The 18096-nt window shown below is 37.5% G+C and overlaps 1 protein-coding gene across 3 annotated transcripts in view; it reads right to left on the reverse strand.

Moving 5' to 3' along the window:
- The window catches only part of LOC120526080 (intersectin-2-like), a 299488-nt gene that overhangs the window by 94123 nt on the left and 187269 nt on the right, over positions 1-18096 (reverse strand). For 2 of the 3 annotated variants that reach the window (XM_039748966.1, XM_039748967.1), the window contains exons 17-18: positions 10459-10598; positions 8563-9002 (exon numbers count right to left, since the gene is read on the reverse strand). In XM_039748966.1, coding sequence (XP_039604900.1) covers positions 8563-9002; positions 10459-10598 — 580 coding nt within the window. Of the gene's footprint in view, positions 1-8562; positions 9003-10458; positions 10599-16837; positions 16919-18096 lie in introns of all 3 variants that reach the window. The other variant, XM_039748968.1, reaches the window with a different exon arrangement.

The following is an 18096-nucleotide window of genomic DNA, read 5'->3' on the forward strand; positions in this document are numbered from 1 at the left end:
TACTTCAAGAGCACTAAAGTGAGAAAGGGGTCATGGGAAACTTGTACAACACAATAAAGATTCACCCAGAAAGGTAGTTGACAGTAAAGTACAGGGTGCGCACAAAGTCCGTATACCCCTATCTTTTGGAGATTTTTGAAAACACGCTTCGATTGTTGAAGCTGCGATAAATCGCGCACTCATCAGAGAACAAAACCTTTTCCTTCTCAGCATTTGTTGTAAATTGGTGCAGCATCAGATCACAAGCTTCCGTACGTCTGCCCAATTCGGCATCTGATAACTCGTTAACGTGCAACGGACGCCAGCATTTCATTTGCAAGTCCTGTTTGATGTGCTTTTGCATTGTAGATTCCGCTGTTCCCAAATCAGCAGCACATTTATGAGTGGATTTCATTGGGGATCGTTGGACAGACTCTGCCACTTAGGCACATGTTTCATGCCTTATGGATGGCCTTCCACTTTGTGGTGCATCTCAGACGCTGCCCGGTGCAAAAGCCTTCTCTTCCCACTGCAACAACGTCCTCTTTGTCGGCAATGCCTTCCCAAAACGCACAACAAAGTCATCCATGACATTTTTGATCGATTTCCCAGTAACAAGGCCGCTCGTGAACCCACACAGTGGCCACCAAACGCTCCTCGATTATGAAAACACTTGTGTCACCCATCGCATCGTCTTGGAACGATTGCCACATTGTTGCGATTTCTTGAGCTGCAGCAGGTGGCAGCACCAGACAGGATGCCGGAAACACATCTCGAAGTACCAGGAAGACTTGGGCTGATGTCCACAGGAACCAAATTTTCATGGTTATTCCTGTAAATGCCCCTAAAGATAGGGGTACACGGATTTTGTGCGCACCCTGTACATTAGGCAGCAGACAATTAAACAGAAACCGTATCTCTGAAGTAAAGTTACAGCTGGTACATAGAAAGGTGCCTTGGATTTTCAGAGGGCTTTCTTCTCTCCAACTTAATATCTAGGTTAGGTTTAAATGTTAATCCTGTCAGAAGCCCACAGAGTTTAGCAGTGGGTGACAAGGCAAAAAGTCTAACCAGCAGTGAGGTAATGTGGTCAAAAATTTGGTAAAGAAAGTTTTCTGGTGGGTGGAAGAGTTTATAAGTTTATACAGTGGGCAATTTAGAGTGCCAAATAACCCAAAAAGACCACAGCCTGTGTAGGTAGGCTAAGTTGAAAAGTTTTTCTTCCTCTTCTATTTAATACTTGGTGATCTCAATCTATTATACTGTATGTACTATATAGTTCAATAAACAACTTTTTTTGATACTTCTGACCTTTTTGGGACTATTTCTTCCATGTAAGGAGTGCACAGAAGTGTTGTCCATAACAATAATCAGATATGTAATAAGTAGACATCATACAGGATACAAGATACATTTTTTGGCCAGAATGCAGTACTGTGAAGTTTACTGTGGCAGCCATTTGGAAAATCATAGCTAAAACAAGAGTGCCTCTATAAAAGTCAGCAACATACAAGACACTTAAATGTGTGAAGACTATAAAATGAACAGCATCAGATCGGGTGTGAATTTATACTGGAGCTGTTAGTTAGAGTCAGATCAGAAGGTTTGTGAGGGAGAGCCTGAACGTGACTGAGAGAATAAAACTGAAAAAAAGCTAAGCTTTTAGAAATACCATACATTTACAGCTGGTCCGGTGCTGTTCGTTTTCAAATAATATTGCATTAGTGCGACAATGTTTTCTGATTGGTACTATTCAGGTCATAAAATGATTTCTTCAAAATGTCAAATATATTTGTCTCTTTCTTTTTTGCCCGGTGCTGTGTTGACATCGTGCATCGTGCAACAGAAGGCGTGAGCTTATTCAGTGTGAGCAGGAACATGCAGCTGGCCGGTTGCTTGTGACATAACATGCTTGATTTGACAGAGATCAACGCACATGTACTATACAAGCCATGTACGGGGGCCACTGAGAAAAGAAGACCGTTCTTTGCTCACCATGCAGAGGAACTTTGTGGTCGCTTCTTACAAAAAAAAGGTGATGGAGAAAGCAAGAGAGGATGCAACATCGACAAGCTTCTGTTCCAAGACCGCCGCTTCCCCCAGCCTCTTCAGTGTAATAGTAACCACAGCACAGAGAGAAGTGTGTACATTGCAACAGGTACACATGTCGTAAATGTTGTGAAAGGACGGTCCTTGGGTGTGTGGGAACTGTTAACATTCGAATCTGATGATTGCATATAGCGCGGAACTGACTTCTCTATACAGTGAACCCTCATTTATCACGGTTAATCCGTTCCAGACTCTACCGTGATAAATGAATTTTCGCGAAGTAGGATTCTTTATTTATAAATCAAATATTTTCGCAGTTAGAGTATAGAAAACCTGTTTACGACCTTCTAAGTACGTTTTTTAACATTATTAGAGCCCTCTAGACATGAAATAACACCCTTTAGTCACCATTACACTTGTATTATCTAATATAATAGACAAAATAAGAGAAAATAAGACCGACTTTTATCCTCAATTTTTGTGCGCTCCATGTGTACATCAGGCATGTAAGTGTAGGGAATGAGAACATCAAAGTGCCCATTCATAACATCTCCCGAAAACCCAAGTTTTTTTTTATCCCCTCAAGTGCGTGTCCAAAGTCGTACGTCAGCCCGAATCTGTACCGCTAAAGATGGAGTTCCATGCACTAAATAGGCTATAGATGAGAATAAGCAAGCACCATCTCCCCTGATATTTACTACGCGGTGAGGCATTTGTACTCCATCAACATTAATTATTTCCAGAGACATAATTTTGTCTTATTTTTCCAGCGCATCGTGCACAAAAGCAAGGGAACGATGGGAGCACCAGAACTCTGCTCACATCGCGTCGCTTCATACCTCAAGCCGCAAGTAGTAAGTCTGTGATAAGCGGAATACCGCTACGCTTTGCACTCATGGGATGGAAGGACAATCCCGAATGCTTCTATATAGTAGATTATTGTACTGTACATTTAATTGCACACACACACACAGTTCTTACACACAACCACTAACATATGAAGGCACGACCTCAGTAGGAGAGTCTTCAGAGGTGATGCAGTATCTTCAGCAGGTGCGTTGTTGTCTTCTTCCGCTGAAGGAGTACTAGGAGTAGACAGTGGGTGTCTGGGTGCACGGCTGAAGAACATCTTGATAGGCAGTTGCTGGCGCTGTCTTTTCATATGCGTGAGGAGGCTTTTGTAGGGTATTGCCATCTTTAATCATATCCAAGAGTTTCACCTTCTCCTGGATAGTAAGCATCTTCCTCCGGCACTTAGTTTTATTGTCAGGAGGCTTAGAAAAAGCAGCACGTTTAGGAGCCATCGTAGGGTTTAGATAAAAGTTCTCAGAAAGCGTATGCATAGTGACGTAAGTGTGTATGAGAAAAAAATCGCGATAGAGTGAAGCCACGAAAGTCGAAGCGTGATATAGCGAGGGATCACTGTACTACTCTTTCCTCTGCATGTCCTGGAGTACAAAAGAAACATCACTGTACACCAAAATGTGGAGACTTATTAGTGATAGAAAAATTCATTTTATTTTAGTGAAACGTGGCTTAGCTCTGATGGCGCGGCTGTTTTAATCAAATGTGTGCCTCCGAATTACAGCTTTGCTCGTGCGGATCACCAAGGAAAGAAAGGCGGTGGTTTAGCAAACACTTACTTGAGCCGGTTAAAGTGTAAAGATGTCAGTTTTGGCAAATTCAAGTCCTTTGAGTATCTTGCCGTTGTTATTCATGGAGTTTCTCAGTTTCTAGTATTATCCGTGTATAGACATCCTAAATACAATGCGTCTTTCTTTGAGGAATTCTCAAACTTGTCAATTATAATTACAAACTATGACACGCTCCTAATAGTTGGAGACTTTAACTTTCATATCGATAATCAGTGTGACCCAAAAGTAAAAGAATTTATGAATCTCCTGGACTCTTTTGATTTGAAATGGCTTGTTAGTCACCCTACACATAAAGCAGGTCATACATAAGACTTAGTAATTACTTAAGGAGTAAAAGTTGATGTGAAGCATTGATATTGGTCTATCAGACGATTTTTTTTTATTATTTAATATAGAAATAATGATAGAAAACATTCACAAGAAGCATATTGTTAAAAAAAGCTTGTTTGATTCATCAGCAGCTTCAAAATTTACAAACTTTCTAAGCAACTAGTCCGTTTGTAGTGCTAACTACAATAGTGAGGATAATGTAAATTGTAAGGTGGAAAATTTCAATACTAGGGTGAGAGCTGCTGCTGACATAGTCGCACCTGAAAAGACACTTAAAAAATCTTCTAGCATTGTTATACCATGGAAGACCCAAAGAGTGTCTGATTTAAACAGAACATGCCGGAGAGCTGAGTGTAAATGGAGAAAAACTAAACGAACTATCCACTGAGATACTGAAGGTGAAAATAACAGAATACAATAACATAGTCCGTCTTGAGAGGCGCTGCTATTTCTCTAGAATTATAAATAACAATACTAGTAATCCCAGAGACTTATTCTCTACGATTGATCATCTGCTAAACCCAGGTAACTCAATGGAATGCCTCCAGAATATTTCCAGTGAAAATTGTGAGGCTATTGCTGTATTTTTCAATCAAAAAATTTATATTATAAATAATGTATCTCCCCAACACTGATCCTCTTAAACCCCAGTAATCCATTATAAACAAATTAAATTCTTTCACTAGGATAGATTTACCTGATTTATATAAAATAATTTCTCAACTGAGACTCTCCACCTACATCCTCGACCCAATACCAGCAAGTTTTTTCAAAGTATCATCTGGCGTGCTAACTGATAGTATTCTTGACGTAGTAAACTTGGCATTAGATACTGGGGTCTTCCTGGACTGTCTTAAGACTGCTGTAGTTAAACCCCTACTCAAGAAAAATAATCTTGACTCCTCTGCTTTTGAAAATTTTAGGCCTATTTCTAACCTGCCTTTCTTAAGTAAATTCTAGAGAAGGCAGTCATTATGAAGCTAAATGACCACCTCAATAAACATGCCATTCTTGATAAGTTTCAGTCGGGTTTCAGAACAAATCACACTACAGAAACTGCACTCGTTAAAGTAGTAAATGACTTGCGGGTAAATGCGGACAGAGGCCATTTATCTGTTCTCATCCTCTTAGATCTGAGTGCCGCATTTGATACCATTGATCACGATATTCTTAGAAATCGCCTTAGTCAGTGGGTGGGCCTCTCTGGCAGTGCCTTAAATTGTTTTGAATCCTATCTGGCAGGTAGAAATTTCTTTGTTAGCTGTGGTAATTATACTTCAAAGACACATGATATTGTATATGGTGTTCCACAAGGCTTTATCCTGGGTCCACTGCTCTTTTCGATCTACATGCTTCCATTAGGTCAGATTATCTCAGGGCATAATGTGAGCAATCACAGCTGTGCTGAAGACACGCAGCTGTATTTATCAATAGTACCTGATGACCCCCGACTCTGTTGTTTCACTAACACAATGTCTTACTTGTGTTCCTGAATGGATGAGTAGTAATTTCTCAAGCTAAATAAAACTGAAATTTTAGTGATTGGCAATAATGAATATAATGAGGTTATTAGAAATAAACTTGATGCATTAGGATTAAAAGTCAAGATGGAGGTAAAAAATTTAGGGGTAATTATTGACTCTGACCTGAATTTTAAATCATATATTAATCAGATCACTAGGACAGCATTTCGTCACTTAAGAAATATAGCAAAAGTTAGACCTCTTATATCACTGAAAGATGCTGAGAAATTAGTTCACGCTTTTGTTTTCAGTCGGCAGATTACTGTAACACACTCCTCTCTGGACTACCCAAAAAAGACATCAATCGATTACAAATAGTGCAAAATGCAGCTGCTAGAATCCTAACTAGGAAAAGAAAATCTGAGCACATTTCTCCAGTTTTGATGTCACTACACTGGTTACCTGTGTCATTTAGAATTGACTTTAAAATACTGCTTATGGTTTACAAAGCCTTAAATAATCTCGCTCCATCTTGTATTTCAGAATGTCTGACACCTTACATTCCAAATCATAACCTTAGATCTTAAAAATTCCAAGAGCTAAACTAAAAAGAAGTGGTGAGGCGGCCTTCTGTTGTTATAATCTGGAATAGCCTGCCAATAGGAATTCGCCAGGCTATTACAGTGGAGCACTTTAAAAAAACTGCCAAAAACACATTACTTTAACATGGCTTTCCCATAACTTCATTTTAGTCCTGATGCTCTGTATATTCAATTAATTATCATTACTATTCATGGTGGCTCCAAAATCCGTACTAACCCCTACTCTCTCTTCTGTTCTTTTTCCAGTTTTCTGTGGTGGCGATCTGCGTCACCATGAACTCTGAATATAATGAGGACTGATCATTTATGTAACGTAGAATGCCTAAAGGGGGCTGGGCGGTCTCATGGCCTGGAACTCCTGAAGATTTTATTTTTTCTCCAGCCATCTGGAGTTTTTGTTGTTTTTTCTGTCCTCCCCGGCCATCAGACCTTACTTTTATTCTATGTTAATTAGTGTTCTCTTATTTAAATTCTTACTTTGTCTTTTTTTTTTCTTTCTTCATCATGTAAAGCACTTTTGAGCTACATTATTTGTATGAAAATGTGCTATATAAATAAAGGTGGTTGTTGTTGTTGTTGTTGTTGTTGATGACTATATGGGTAAGATTGAAAAGAAAGAAAAAAAAAACGTGTTCACTGATTACAAGCACAAGAAGTCATGGGAATGAATATGAATAATGATGTATCTGTTCCACAATGTTTTCCGAAATGTACTATATAGGTCATAAAATGAGTTATTCCAAATATCATATACACCTATGTCTCTGTGTTTTTGTCAGTGCGGCTTTGACATCATGGACCATAAGGTGCATACTAATTCAGTGTGAGCAGGAACACTCAATAAAACTGAATAAAAAAAAAAATTCAAGTGACAGTGAAATACGAAGAAGGCAGATTCACCAGCGTTTGTGTGTCAGCTTTTATCTCTCCATTTCCAGTTCCATTGTCTCAAAACACCACTAACATCTACAGTTATTCCCTGTTTCAGATAAAAAGTAACCGCGTCAGATCTGGGGCGGGGGGTGTGTGTTGTATCGCGATTGTGACTGAGAAAATAAAAGTGAAAAAAAAAAAAGCTAACTTTTACAAGAACTATAAATTTACACTGGCTGTTACAGGTACAAATCAAATGTGTTTTTATTGTATAATATTAACAATAAGTGCAGCCCACTACTCAAAACGGTAAATTTGCCGGGGAGCTGGTTTCAAACTCACGACATCTAAATCATAAGTCCGCAGTTCTAACCACAGCACCACGGAAGCTGTCGTATTACACTTGAACTTTTTGTGACAGTGTTTATTTGATATTTGGCCATCAGCCTTCATACATTATACAGTTCATGTCAACATTTTGTCATTTGTTACTAAAATATGAAAAATGTTGTTTTAACAATGTGTTTACGTACATTGTTGTAGCCATAAAACACACATCAAATTATTTCACCTTACAATTCTGGGTAGCTCACTCCCAGATAATCAATCAAGGCAGGAACTGGGAGAACTTTTTGCCCATTCTCAGCCGGTGCGGGGATGGTATAGCAGGCTGCATGGGCTTATCGACACATTTAGAAGACAAAAGACGCTGACAGAGAGGTGCAAAGGGATTTAAGGAGAGCCGGATTGATGAGTTTTTTCGTTGGCTCTGGTAATTCTAGTGTTAAATACTTAATTTGACATCCAATGCAAACTTGCAGAAAAGGAAGGCATCAATAACCCTGTAATATAATCGCTTTAGTTTTAAAGCTCTTATTCTTAAAGATAACATTACATTCTCAAATCTGTCGCTATTCTTTACAACAAGAAACATGGACCTTCAGTGGAGAAATTTAGAACCAGGAAATTACCAAGCAAATCTGGATGTAGTCTACGGTGGGCCGGTACCCTGCCTGGGGTTTGTTTCCTGCCTTGTGCCCTGTGTTGGCTGGGATTGACTCCGGCAGACACCCGTGACCCTGTAGTTAGGAAATAGCGGGTTGGATAATGGATGGATGTGGATGTAGTGCAGAACTGCAATATTAATTTATGAAATGTATGCCATTTTCACAGCAGAGGACCAGCACAATGGGTTAATTCTGTTCCCTAGCAATTAAATATTCACTTACATCATAATATGTGTTATTGTTCCTCTTAAAGTCCTGTTATCTTAAAACATTTTTCCCCAAGTATTTTCAGACTCAGTTTCACTTACTTAATCTTAAGACATTCAGTGCACTCATGTGACCATTAGCTGTGAAGTCTACAACTCGCCACTACACAATCTAACAGGTTTAATTTCATCTTAAGTTGTAAAGACAGGCTACCACCACTATACCACCAAATATTTTTTTTTACTTAACCAAAACAAAAGATCATTAATTAAGAAAATAATTTTCTACTAATTAAAAGTCAGTTTTGCCCAAAGCCTCAACAGTCAGAAAGAATTGCAAGGGTAAAATAGCTTGTCACTTGCATGAACTAAAGCTATTTAAACTTTTTTATACATACCTTCATTCATTTTCCTTTCATTTAAGCTTTCCACTTTAAGTACAGATGATAGTTCTTTCTGGGTACTGCTCTTCAAGTTGCTTAGTTTTTCCAAACCTGGCTGCTCACTCAGTGCTTCTTGCCAGTTTTTATGTTCATCAGAATTAATGTTCTCCTTCTTCCAGCTTCTCCTCTCTGTTTGCCTTTTAAGTTGATTCTGTTTGTTTTTCTCTTCATCTGCTTTTCTTTTTAATTCTTCTTGTTCTCTGAACTTTTTGGCTTCTAAAGCTTTACGCTCTCTTTCAGCCATTTCTTCAGCTTCCTTCTTTCTGGCTTCAGCCTCTAGTCTCTCCTCCAAGCGTATTTTCTGGACACGCTCTTCTTGAATTTTCTTGTGTTTTTCTTCCTCTTCTTGTTTCAGCTTTTCTCTCCAAAGAGTCTCTTTTTCTTGTTTGGCTTTTCTGCAACAGATAAAAATACTGATAAAATACCAACAAATGGCAATACTGTTATTATGATACATGGATACACTTAATAAATCTTACATCCATACAACTTTGCATCATTTCCCTAAACCAGCTCAAGTTTGTAGTCACAGAGGTCCAGAGTCTATCCTGGCAGCACTGAGCAAAAGACATTTGCAAATTCAAGGGCACACTCATATGTATACCCAAACTCTCACAAAAATCTAATTGTATAATTAATGTTTATGTTTTTTTGGTATATTTTCAGAATGTTACAATTTCTTAAAATGAATGGGTTCCCTGCAGTTTTGCCAGTAGCTCCTTCATCTCTTTACAAGTTGCTTTAAACACAGTCAGGTTTTAGATAAGCATCAGCACCTCACTGCTCATTTGTTCAACATTTTCATGTTCAACACATGCAGTTAACAATATGCATGATTAATTATATATTTTAAAGTATTAAGCACAAAATAATTTTGTTTTATTTAAAGAGTCAACCTTGTTTCACATAAGATCACTGCATATTCCTTAAACCTTTTACTGAGGTAAAAAACATGCTTTCTCATAAAAATGAAATAATAAAAGACTTGCACCTTTGTATTTCAGTTCAGAGGTATGGGTAACATATAAAGAATTCCATGCTTGAGCTAAGTAAAGCTGCTAAATGTGAAATACCAAGCTGGAATCCCATTATAGTAGCACCTGTGATGCAGGAAGGCATACAGATGTTGAAGGAATATAAAACTAAAGTCTACTCTAGGGCTATCAAATCTCACTAAACAAAAGGATGGGATATTAAAAAATTAAATATTTGAATATGTTCAAACTTTGTAGGGTTAAAAATAGTAGGTACCAAATGTACAGTGTGTATTTTAACTGTTTTTTTATTTATAATATTAATATTTTAACTTTTTTCTGACTGACCATTTGCAAATCATGAAATACTTGTCATTAACATTGCTACTTAAAAGATGTATGTGAAAACAAACTCAAACAAATGAGACACTGAAAAACGCAGCCCTTAAAAACAGAATACTCTATGTGCACAAAGTGATACGACCAAAGAGAGAGCAAAATGGGGCACATTTCATAATTCATGTAATGCCAATAAGAAACCATGACAGAATCGCTAATGATTGCTCAAATACATTAAATGCACTTGTCAACATTTTTGTCATCTGCTATGCTTCTTTTGCAGATACAGGGCAGAAAGTATTGTGTAACTATACACATCGTCTGTTATACACATTGAGGAACTGCCTGTTTTGATGTGTATCACAAATAAAAGAATTAAATATACTACATATTCTACTGTAATGTAAAAAGTTGAATATGCTGAAATAAAAGCTTAAAGTCATAGATGTGATTCAATTACTGAGAAACATAACTTTTACATTTAACCTTTATTCCCATTTTCCTATTATCTGTTCTTTAAACTATGATTTTCTGTTACCTGATTGCATCTTCCTCTTCCCTCCTTTTTCTTAAAACCTCTTCCTCTTTCCTTCTTTCCAATTCTCGCAGCTTTTCTTCTTTGGTTTTATAAAGCTGTTCAAGGGCCTGCTGCTGCTTTGTTTGACACTGTCGGAGTTCCTGTAACGATGATAGTTCAGTATTAACTTCACTTCCATATATTGCAATTTATATGCATATTTTGTAACTTTTCTAAATCAAACCCTAATCACATTCTATGTCATTCAAAATTGAACAATTTTAAAATGACTTCTGAAGTTTCTGTACCCTTGTTTTGCCCACAAGGTTAAATCGTTTACATATTTTCACAAGTAGGACACTTCAACAACTTCTTTACAGATCCATTCCAATTCAAATATGACTTAGATCTGTTTAACTTTCATAAAAACTGCTAATAATTAGTAAGGAAACGTCTGAAGAATGGCGACTTGGTAGAATGAATCTCATTGGCCACAAGTAGTGTTTTATCCAAGATGACTTTAAATACAATTGAACAACTCACTTGCTCTGATACAGCCCTGAACCTTTACTTGGTTGTGAAAAAACTGGAATCCTGGAAACACAAGTAGCTAAGTTTAGATTTATTGATATCTTCAATGTTCAACTGTATTCCATCTTACCCGAAACAGCTTTATATATACAGTCTTGAGCCATTATCATCTTTGGCAGTCTTCACCATTTTCATTGGTTTTTGGAGTGAGAGACACATTCTTCACTGTTGCCCATATTAACTCATGTAACCAGATATATAGGGTAAACTTCCCAAACAAAGATCACTGTTTGGACATCAGATGCAAGTTTTCACAAAGTACAGTACTACGGGACAATTCACATCGCAAGAAAACCAAGGTACATCAAAACAACAAGAGGTTTTTGATGATGAGTCACACTCTCTATGTAGAATTGGGGAAAGAGGATGATTGAGGTAGCAAGTAACACAGCATAAAAAATGGCAAAAAAGGATATATATTTATATTAATTCTCCTGTTGGCAGTTTAAGAAAAAAAAGTAAATCTTTGTTCCAAACAAGTGTATGACACCGTGAGATGTCTCGTGGGCATTTTTGCCGTGTAAGTGTAGATGTAACAATAATTAACACTGTAATCTGAACGTATCAACAAGACACAAGGAGCAGGTCAATAATCTGTGCATATAGTATTTTACTGCGGAATGAAGTTTTGATTTTATCACTGAGGCAGAACTACAGCCAACTACAAATCCTTAGATTAGAGATATAATTAGCAAAATTACAGAGTGTAAAAGTAGGTACATCGGTCCAATTATGTTTTTAGTCTGTATAAGTACATACATTAATTTATTCTAGTCTTCGTTAAGAGATTGGTATATGTCATTAATGTTAAATATATTTATAATCTAATTTGAACATTTAATATCATTATTTCCTTTGCACATTGTTAGACTGAATTTAGAGAGTCAGGTGTTGCAATTTAGTCTCTATAACTAAAAACGTTTGGATGAGCATACTCCAATGCACATCACCAGTTTATTTGTACATGTTTTGTCAAAAGGAAATTAAGATTTAGCTCAAAATTTATTACAGAACTTAATACCTTAGACATGCATTAGTAACCATTTTACGAAGTTATCCAATAAATCTTTATAAACTGAGAGTCTCAAAAAAGACCAATTCAGTGGAGTCTGTTTAATTTTGAACTTAATTCTTCGTATATTATTTTATTACCTTCTGGGCAACATCTTTTCATGACAGCTGCTATTACTGCACAAGCTGTTTTGCTCGGTTTCAGTTTCTTGCTTAACAGCTCATGTCATGTGCAAATTTACTTTCCTTTTATTCACAATTTCTAAAAAAAAAAAAAAACCAGCCGTCTATATTATGATGTTAATATCTATTGCAAATGCAAGAAATAAAAACAGTGCTGTTGACAAATGTGACTGATCTTCACCTTTGCTTGTGATGTCCAATACCATTCAGCATTTAGCTTTGGGTAATCTATGCCTTCTTAAAAGGAGGGATGCTGGGTTTGAATACAGCACATCATATCGATTATCTTACTGTAAAGCTGATTTTGCAAACTGTATCAGCTCCCATAATAACTCAAGAATTGGTCCACTCATTCCGAAGGACACTATTTACAGAATAAATCCTAAAAAACCAATAGGGCTAATATCTCCTCAACTAAGGTAGCTTCACTGGCCATGATCATCAACATTACAACAGAAATAACAGTCTTGTTGAAAGACTTATTCTAATCGTCAAGAAAAATCTCGGGCCAGTCAACAGAGACACAGACTTTGACAATTTCTTTACTTGATTGTTATATGTTACTAGAAAATACATTTGCATTTCCACACATTACACATGTGATAGCAATATGTTTCTGACCAACTCGAATGTGGTCGTGTTCTATCACCAACACATTTACAGTATGCCCATTTTTTGCCCATTGATCATGACACACGCAATAATGCCGGTATAAACAAAGATAATTTGCTTTAGCAACAAATTCTCACCTGTGTCCAGAATCTGACTGGTGTAAATTAAAGTACTTTACAGGTGGTCTTCCTAATATCCCAAGGTATAATGCACTAGGCTTCACAAAAATGCTCCATATCTTAAAGTTTTTCTTTCTTTATTATGTCCATGTTATTAGTTTTATTTTACTATGGTGTGCTTTTTAGCAAGTGTGTCTTTTATCTTTTCCTCACCCTTATCTTAATAAAGATTTCGGGTACATACTTGTACATTACATTGACTTTTCTTTCTGTTTCTTCCTTTATTTTTAAGCACAGTGGACTGCCTTTAGGAATGGTTTAAGAATAATTTCTGTGCCCATTATAAATCCTCACAATAACAGGAAACAAAATACTTAGAGGTTGGATTGCTAAACTGGTTGGCATATACTTAACAATCTTAGCATTTCTTGAAGTGCATATTTAATAAATTCATATTATGCCTGTTTTATATTATCATTATTCTATCATAGTATTAATGTGAACAGTTTGTGAAATTAGTGAAAATTATACAAGATCCCCAGTCATACAATGCTGTCATCATGTGTTTTCCTTCTAAATAAACATGTTATTATTTACATTTTAAAGCTGGAATTCTGTTTGTAAATCAGTTAACCTACCAATTATGTTATATTTATATATTATTTGCCTAACAAATAAAATATACTCAGGTGCCAAAATGCTAATAAAAATGTATACATTCGGTTACCTAATATCTGTAGTAAACTGCTACATTTCACTAGCATCATTTATTAAAAATGCGGGGAGTGGATGGGACAGGGCTAATTTAGAATGTCACCTAGGGCAGGAAAAATGTTAGAGGTACCCCTGAGCGGTCGTCACTTTTTCACTTAATGCTAATTTTGGTTCCATGGCCACTGGTATCTTTCCTAACCTACTGCAATATCCAACAAAAGAAAAGCTGATAAAGAAAAAAAAAACAGTCTCAAGACAGATATGAGGCAGAGTACATGATTGTGATGAATACCCTGTGTGTCTTGTTTGTAAAGAAAATGTAGAAGGAGATCTTTGTTGATATATTCTGGCCTGCAGTGGGTATATAAAGTGTTTGTTTTGACCCTTAATAAAATTGAGTTTCACATCCCTGTCCTATGAGATATTGTGTTTAGTCACAAATATGTTACTGTACATCACATGCAGGATTAATCTATTCATATTTTTGCATTGTTGACTTAAAGATGTCAGCTTCTAAAACACAACTCTTCATACGACATTTTGGAATCGATTTTTCTTGGATATATAGTTATAATAATAACAACAACAATATATTTTTAAACAATTCTCCAGTATCACTTTTGAACCAGAGATGCCCGACTTGCTGCTGTTTTATACTAGAACTGTAAAGCATTTATCACCTAAAGCAAATATTCAGACCACCAGTATTACATTTTTGCTTCAACTGTATAGAGATAAAACAGAGGGTAAGTTTAGTTTTGTCTTGTATGCTATTCGTTAATCGAGTGCATTTGCCAACAGCACTCCACTCTCACCCTGCGTTAAAATATGAAGTCATGGCTCAATCACTCCATCCATTACATGTCATTGTGTATGCTCTCACCTCCCAATGTCAAAATCATACAGCCTGTGTACTGTGTACATATTCAACAGTTTGTGAAAAACATTACAGTGCCATTTCAAGCAATAATAACGGGAGAACTGACAGTTTTCAGACTTTTTTTTTAGTCTTTTTAGTATTATAAGTGTGTCTTTTTTCTTGTTTGTTATTTCATAGTTGTATGCTGAAGACAGATAGTAAATTCTCATCTATCAAATATAGTCAAGTCTGAGTATGATATGAAAGACAGCAAATTACACCTGGGTACCAACTTTCAATAGCAGATTGAAGAGTCATTTGTAAAAATGAAAAAACAAAGAAAAATATCATCAAGCACGTTAAATAAAACAACAAGGGTATCTTAACTGCAACAATTTAATAAATGTCAAGGAAGGACAGGATTAGGATATGAACATTGATTATATAATTAAAGATTTGAAAACACTACATAAATTGGCACCAGCCCTGGTGCATCAAATATTAAGCAACCACAGGATGCTTACAGGTATTGCCTACTGAAACATGAATTTGATCTACAGACTAACCGCACGTCTGGAAAATGGGTCTAATAAATGAAAGATCACAATACTGTGTAACAGAGTGGTGTATGACACTTTAATCACAACACTTTATTATGCAATGCTAAGCTGGTAATGGAAATGTAATTGAAGATTTCTGTTTCAGACAGCCTAACATTAGAAGTCTCATAAAAATAAAAGCAATGTAGGTGAGGGTGCTGGTCATTGGTGATCTTCTTAACTAAGAGAGCTACAAAGAGCACAGTAACAGCAAATGAAGAGCATGGGGACATGGTTGTAAATGTAAAGGCAGATTTTGTACAAAAGAAGCCCCCATCCCGGAAAACTACCACAGACATGTAGAAAACATTACCAAGCAGTGTGGTGTAGAGCAGGAGAGAAAGAGACACAGAGAAAGAGACATAGGGGCGCGCGAGAGAGAGAGAGAGAGAGAGAGAGAAAGAGACACAGGCACATGCGAGAAAAAGAACACAGGCAAACGCACACACACATGCACGAGAAAAAGAAACACAGCCAAACGCACACAGGCGCGAGAGAGAGAGAGAGACACAGGCAAACGCACACAGGCGCTCGAGAGAGAGAGACACAGGCGCGCGCATGCGAGAGAGAGAGAGAGACAGACACAGGCGCGAGAGAGAGAGACAGACACAAGCGCGCGAGAGAGAGAGACAGACACAAGCGCGCGAGAGAGACAGACAAAGGCACGAGAGAGAGAGCCACAGGCACGAGAGAGAGAGCCACAGGCGTGAGAGAGAGAGCCACAGGCGCGGGTGCGAGAGAGAGAGAGAGAGAGAGAGAGAGAGAGACACAGTCACGCGCGTGCGAGCGAGAGAGAGAGAGAGAGAGACACAGGCGCGCGTGTGCGAGCGAGAGAGAGAGACACAGGCGCGCTCATAGTGGACATTAAGCTAAAGACTTCCCAACAGTGTTCAGAAGTCATTAAAAAGGCAAACAGGATGTTAGGTTATACAGCATGATGTGTGGAGTATAAGTCCAAGAAGGTTATGCTCAAGCTTTATAACACACTGGTGAGACCTTATCTGGAGTACTGTGTGCAGTTTTGGTCTCCAGGCTACAAAAAGGACATAGCAGCACTAGAAAAGGTCCAAAGAAGAGCAACTAGGCTGATTCCAGGGTTACGGGGGATGAATTAAGAGGATAGATTAAAAGAGCTGAGCCTTTTCATTTCAACAAAAGATGATTAAAAGGTGACATGATTGAGGTGTTTAAAATTATGAAGGGAATTAGTACAGTGGATAGAGATTTAATTTTAAAATGAGTTCATTAATAACACAGAGATACAGTTGGAAACTTGTTAAGGGTAAATTTCACACAAACATTAGGAAGTTTTTCTTTACACAAAGAATGATAGACACTTGGAATAAGCTACTAAGTAGTGTAGTAGACAGTAAGACTTTAGAGACTATCAAAAGTCAACTTGATGTTTTTTTGGAAGAAATAAGTGGATAGGACTGGCAAGCTTTTTTGAGCTGAACGGCCTGTTCTCGTCTAGATTATTCTAATGTTCAAATATGTATATGCAGAGGTAGATTTGATTAGAAAAATCATACAGAGACAAACACTTAAGATAGCAACCAGAGAAATACAGAAACTAAAACAACAAAAAATGATTGTATTTAATAATAAAATATGCATGAGACTGTGAAGACATGCAACACTGAAACATTTCACGCGCACATGAAAACTGGTAAGGGGTGAAGAAGCACATCATAGAGATATGATAAAATAACCTTAATTAAGAGGAAGAGGTTGGTGAGACAGCCTAGTAAAGACAGAAGGCACTGAAGTGCAGAGTCATCCATATCCTCACACTGTAAGATAACAAGGAAGGAGGAAAGGTTAAGGAACCCTGATAAAAAGTTAGCAAGACAGGAACATATAGAATGAAACTGATTAGTAGCAAGTAAAGGATTATCCAAGATTTTTGTATAACCTGTAGTAATTTATCAGATCATGAAAATTCTTATTGAGGCATCACAATTATTAAAGTGAATGTCATATGCAACTCTCATGTCAAGTATTTTTATCTTAACACTAGAATCCCTGAAGCCTATGAATATATTTGTAATGCCGGGCCACCTTAAATTCCCTTGGACCTCCGCATCAGCATCTTTGCTTAGCAAATGTTTCAATTAGTACAAGGCCATTTGAACAGACCACCTTCCAGATCGTGCAGCAGGTAGCCTGTTTTTTCCTAATTAGACATCTTCCTCAACATTTCACCCAGCCGGTCTGTGGAGAATTTCTAAACATGAATGAGCTCATTGAGACATCTAGGACAGCCTCACAATCTGAAAGAGCAGAACAGTCCTCTAGCAGACACTGTGGGGATTATGTCCCACCAAATCTGCCACTTCCTTACAAGCCGGAACCTGTTTCGAAGTCCCCGGGCCTGTGGATGTGCAACCTGTTCGGAAATAAGGAGGAATGCAGATGGAGAGAGAAGAGAGGCTTATGTGCGCTTACAAACCCCCGGATGGTATCACATAAGGGAGTAGTAATTGTTAACGGATTTAAAGTTGAAGCACTTTTTGATTCCGGCAGCAACATTTCTATTGTTGATCCCGATATGTACTACCGTGACAATGGATAACAGTAAAACCTAGTATAACTTGCATACACAGAGAAATCCAGTATTATAAAACTGTTTCATCAGCCATGGAGGATCACATAAAAAGTTCCCCAAGTTTCGACCTCCCAAATCCACCTTTCTCTGTAATCCTGGGGCAAGACTGGTCTAATAATAAATGTGGTATAGTACTGACTACTCCCAATCATAACTTAGGCCTAGTTATAGAAGGGAGTGATCCTTCTCCAGGTGTCTCCATGCTGTGTATTCAGCCGACGGAGAGAGAGATATAGGGGACGGCAAGGCAGATGGGGAGTCTCCTGGACTGTCGCAGGCAAAAAACGTTATTGTCCTGTGCCTCGACGGGCCGGGAGCTAAACTTGCCCCTTGAGGTCAGACTGGACCCAACGAACCTAACGG

This window comes from Polypterus senegalus, chromosome 3 (assembly GCF_016835505.1).
Source record: "Polypterus senegalus isolate Bchr_013 chromosome 3, ASM1683550v1, whole genome shotgun sequence".
Lineage (NCBI taxonomy): Eukaryota > Metazoa > Chordata > Cladistia > Polypteriformes > Polypteridae > Polypterus > Polypterus senegalus.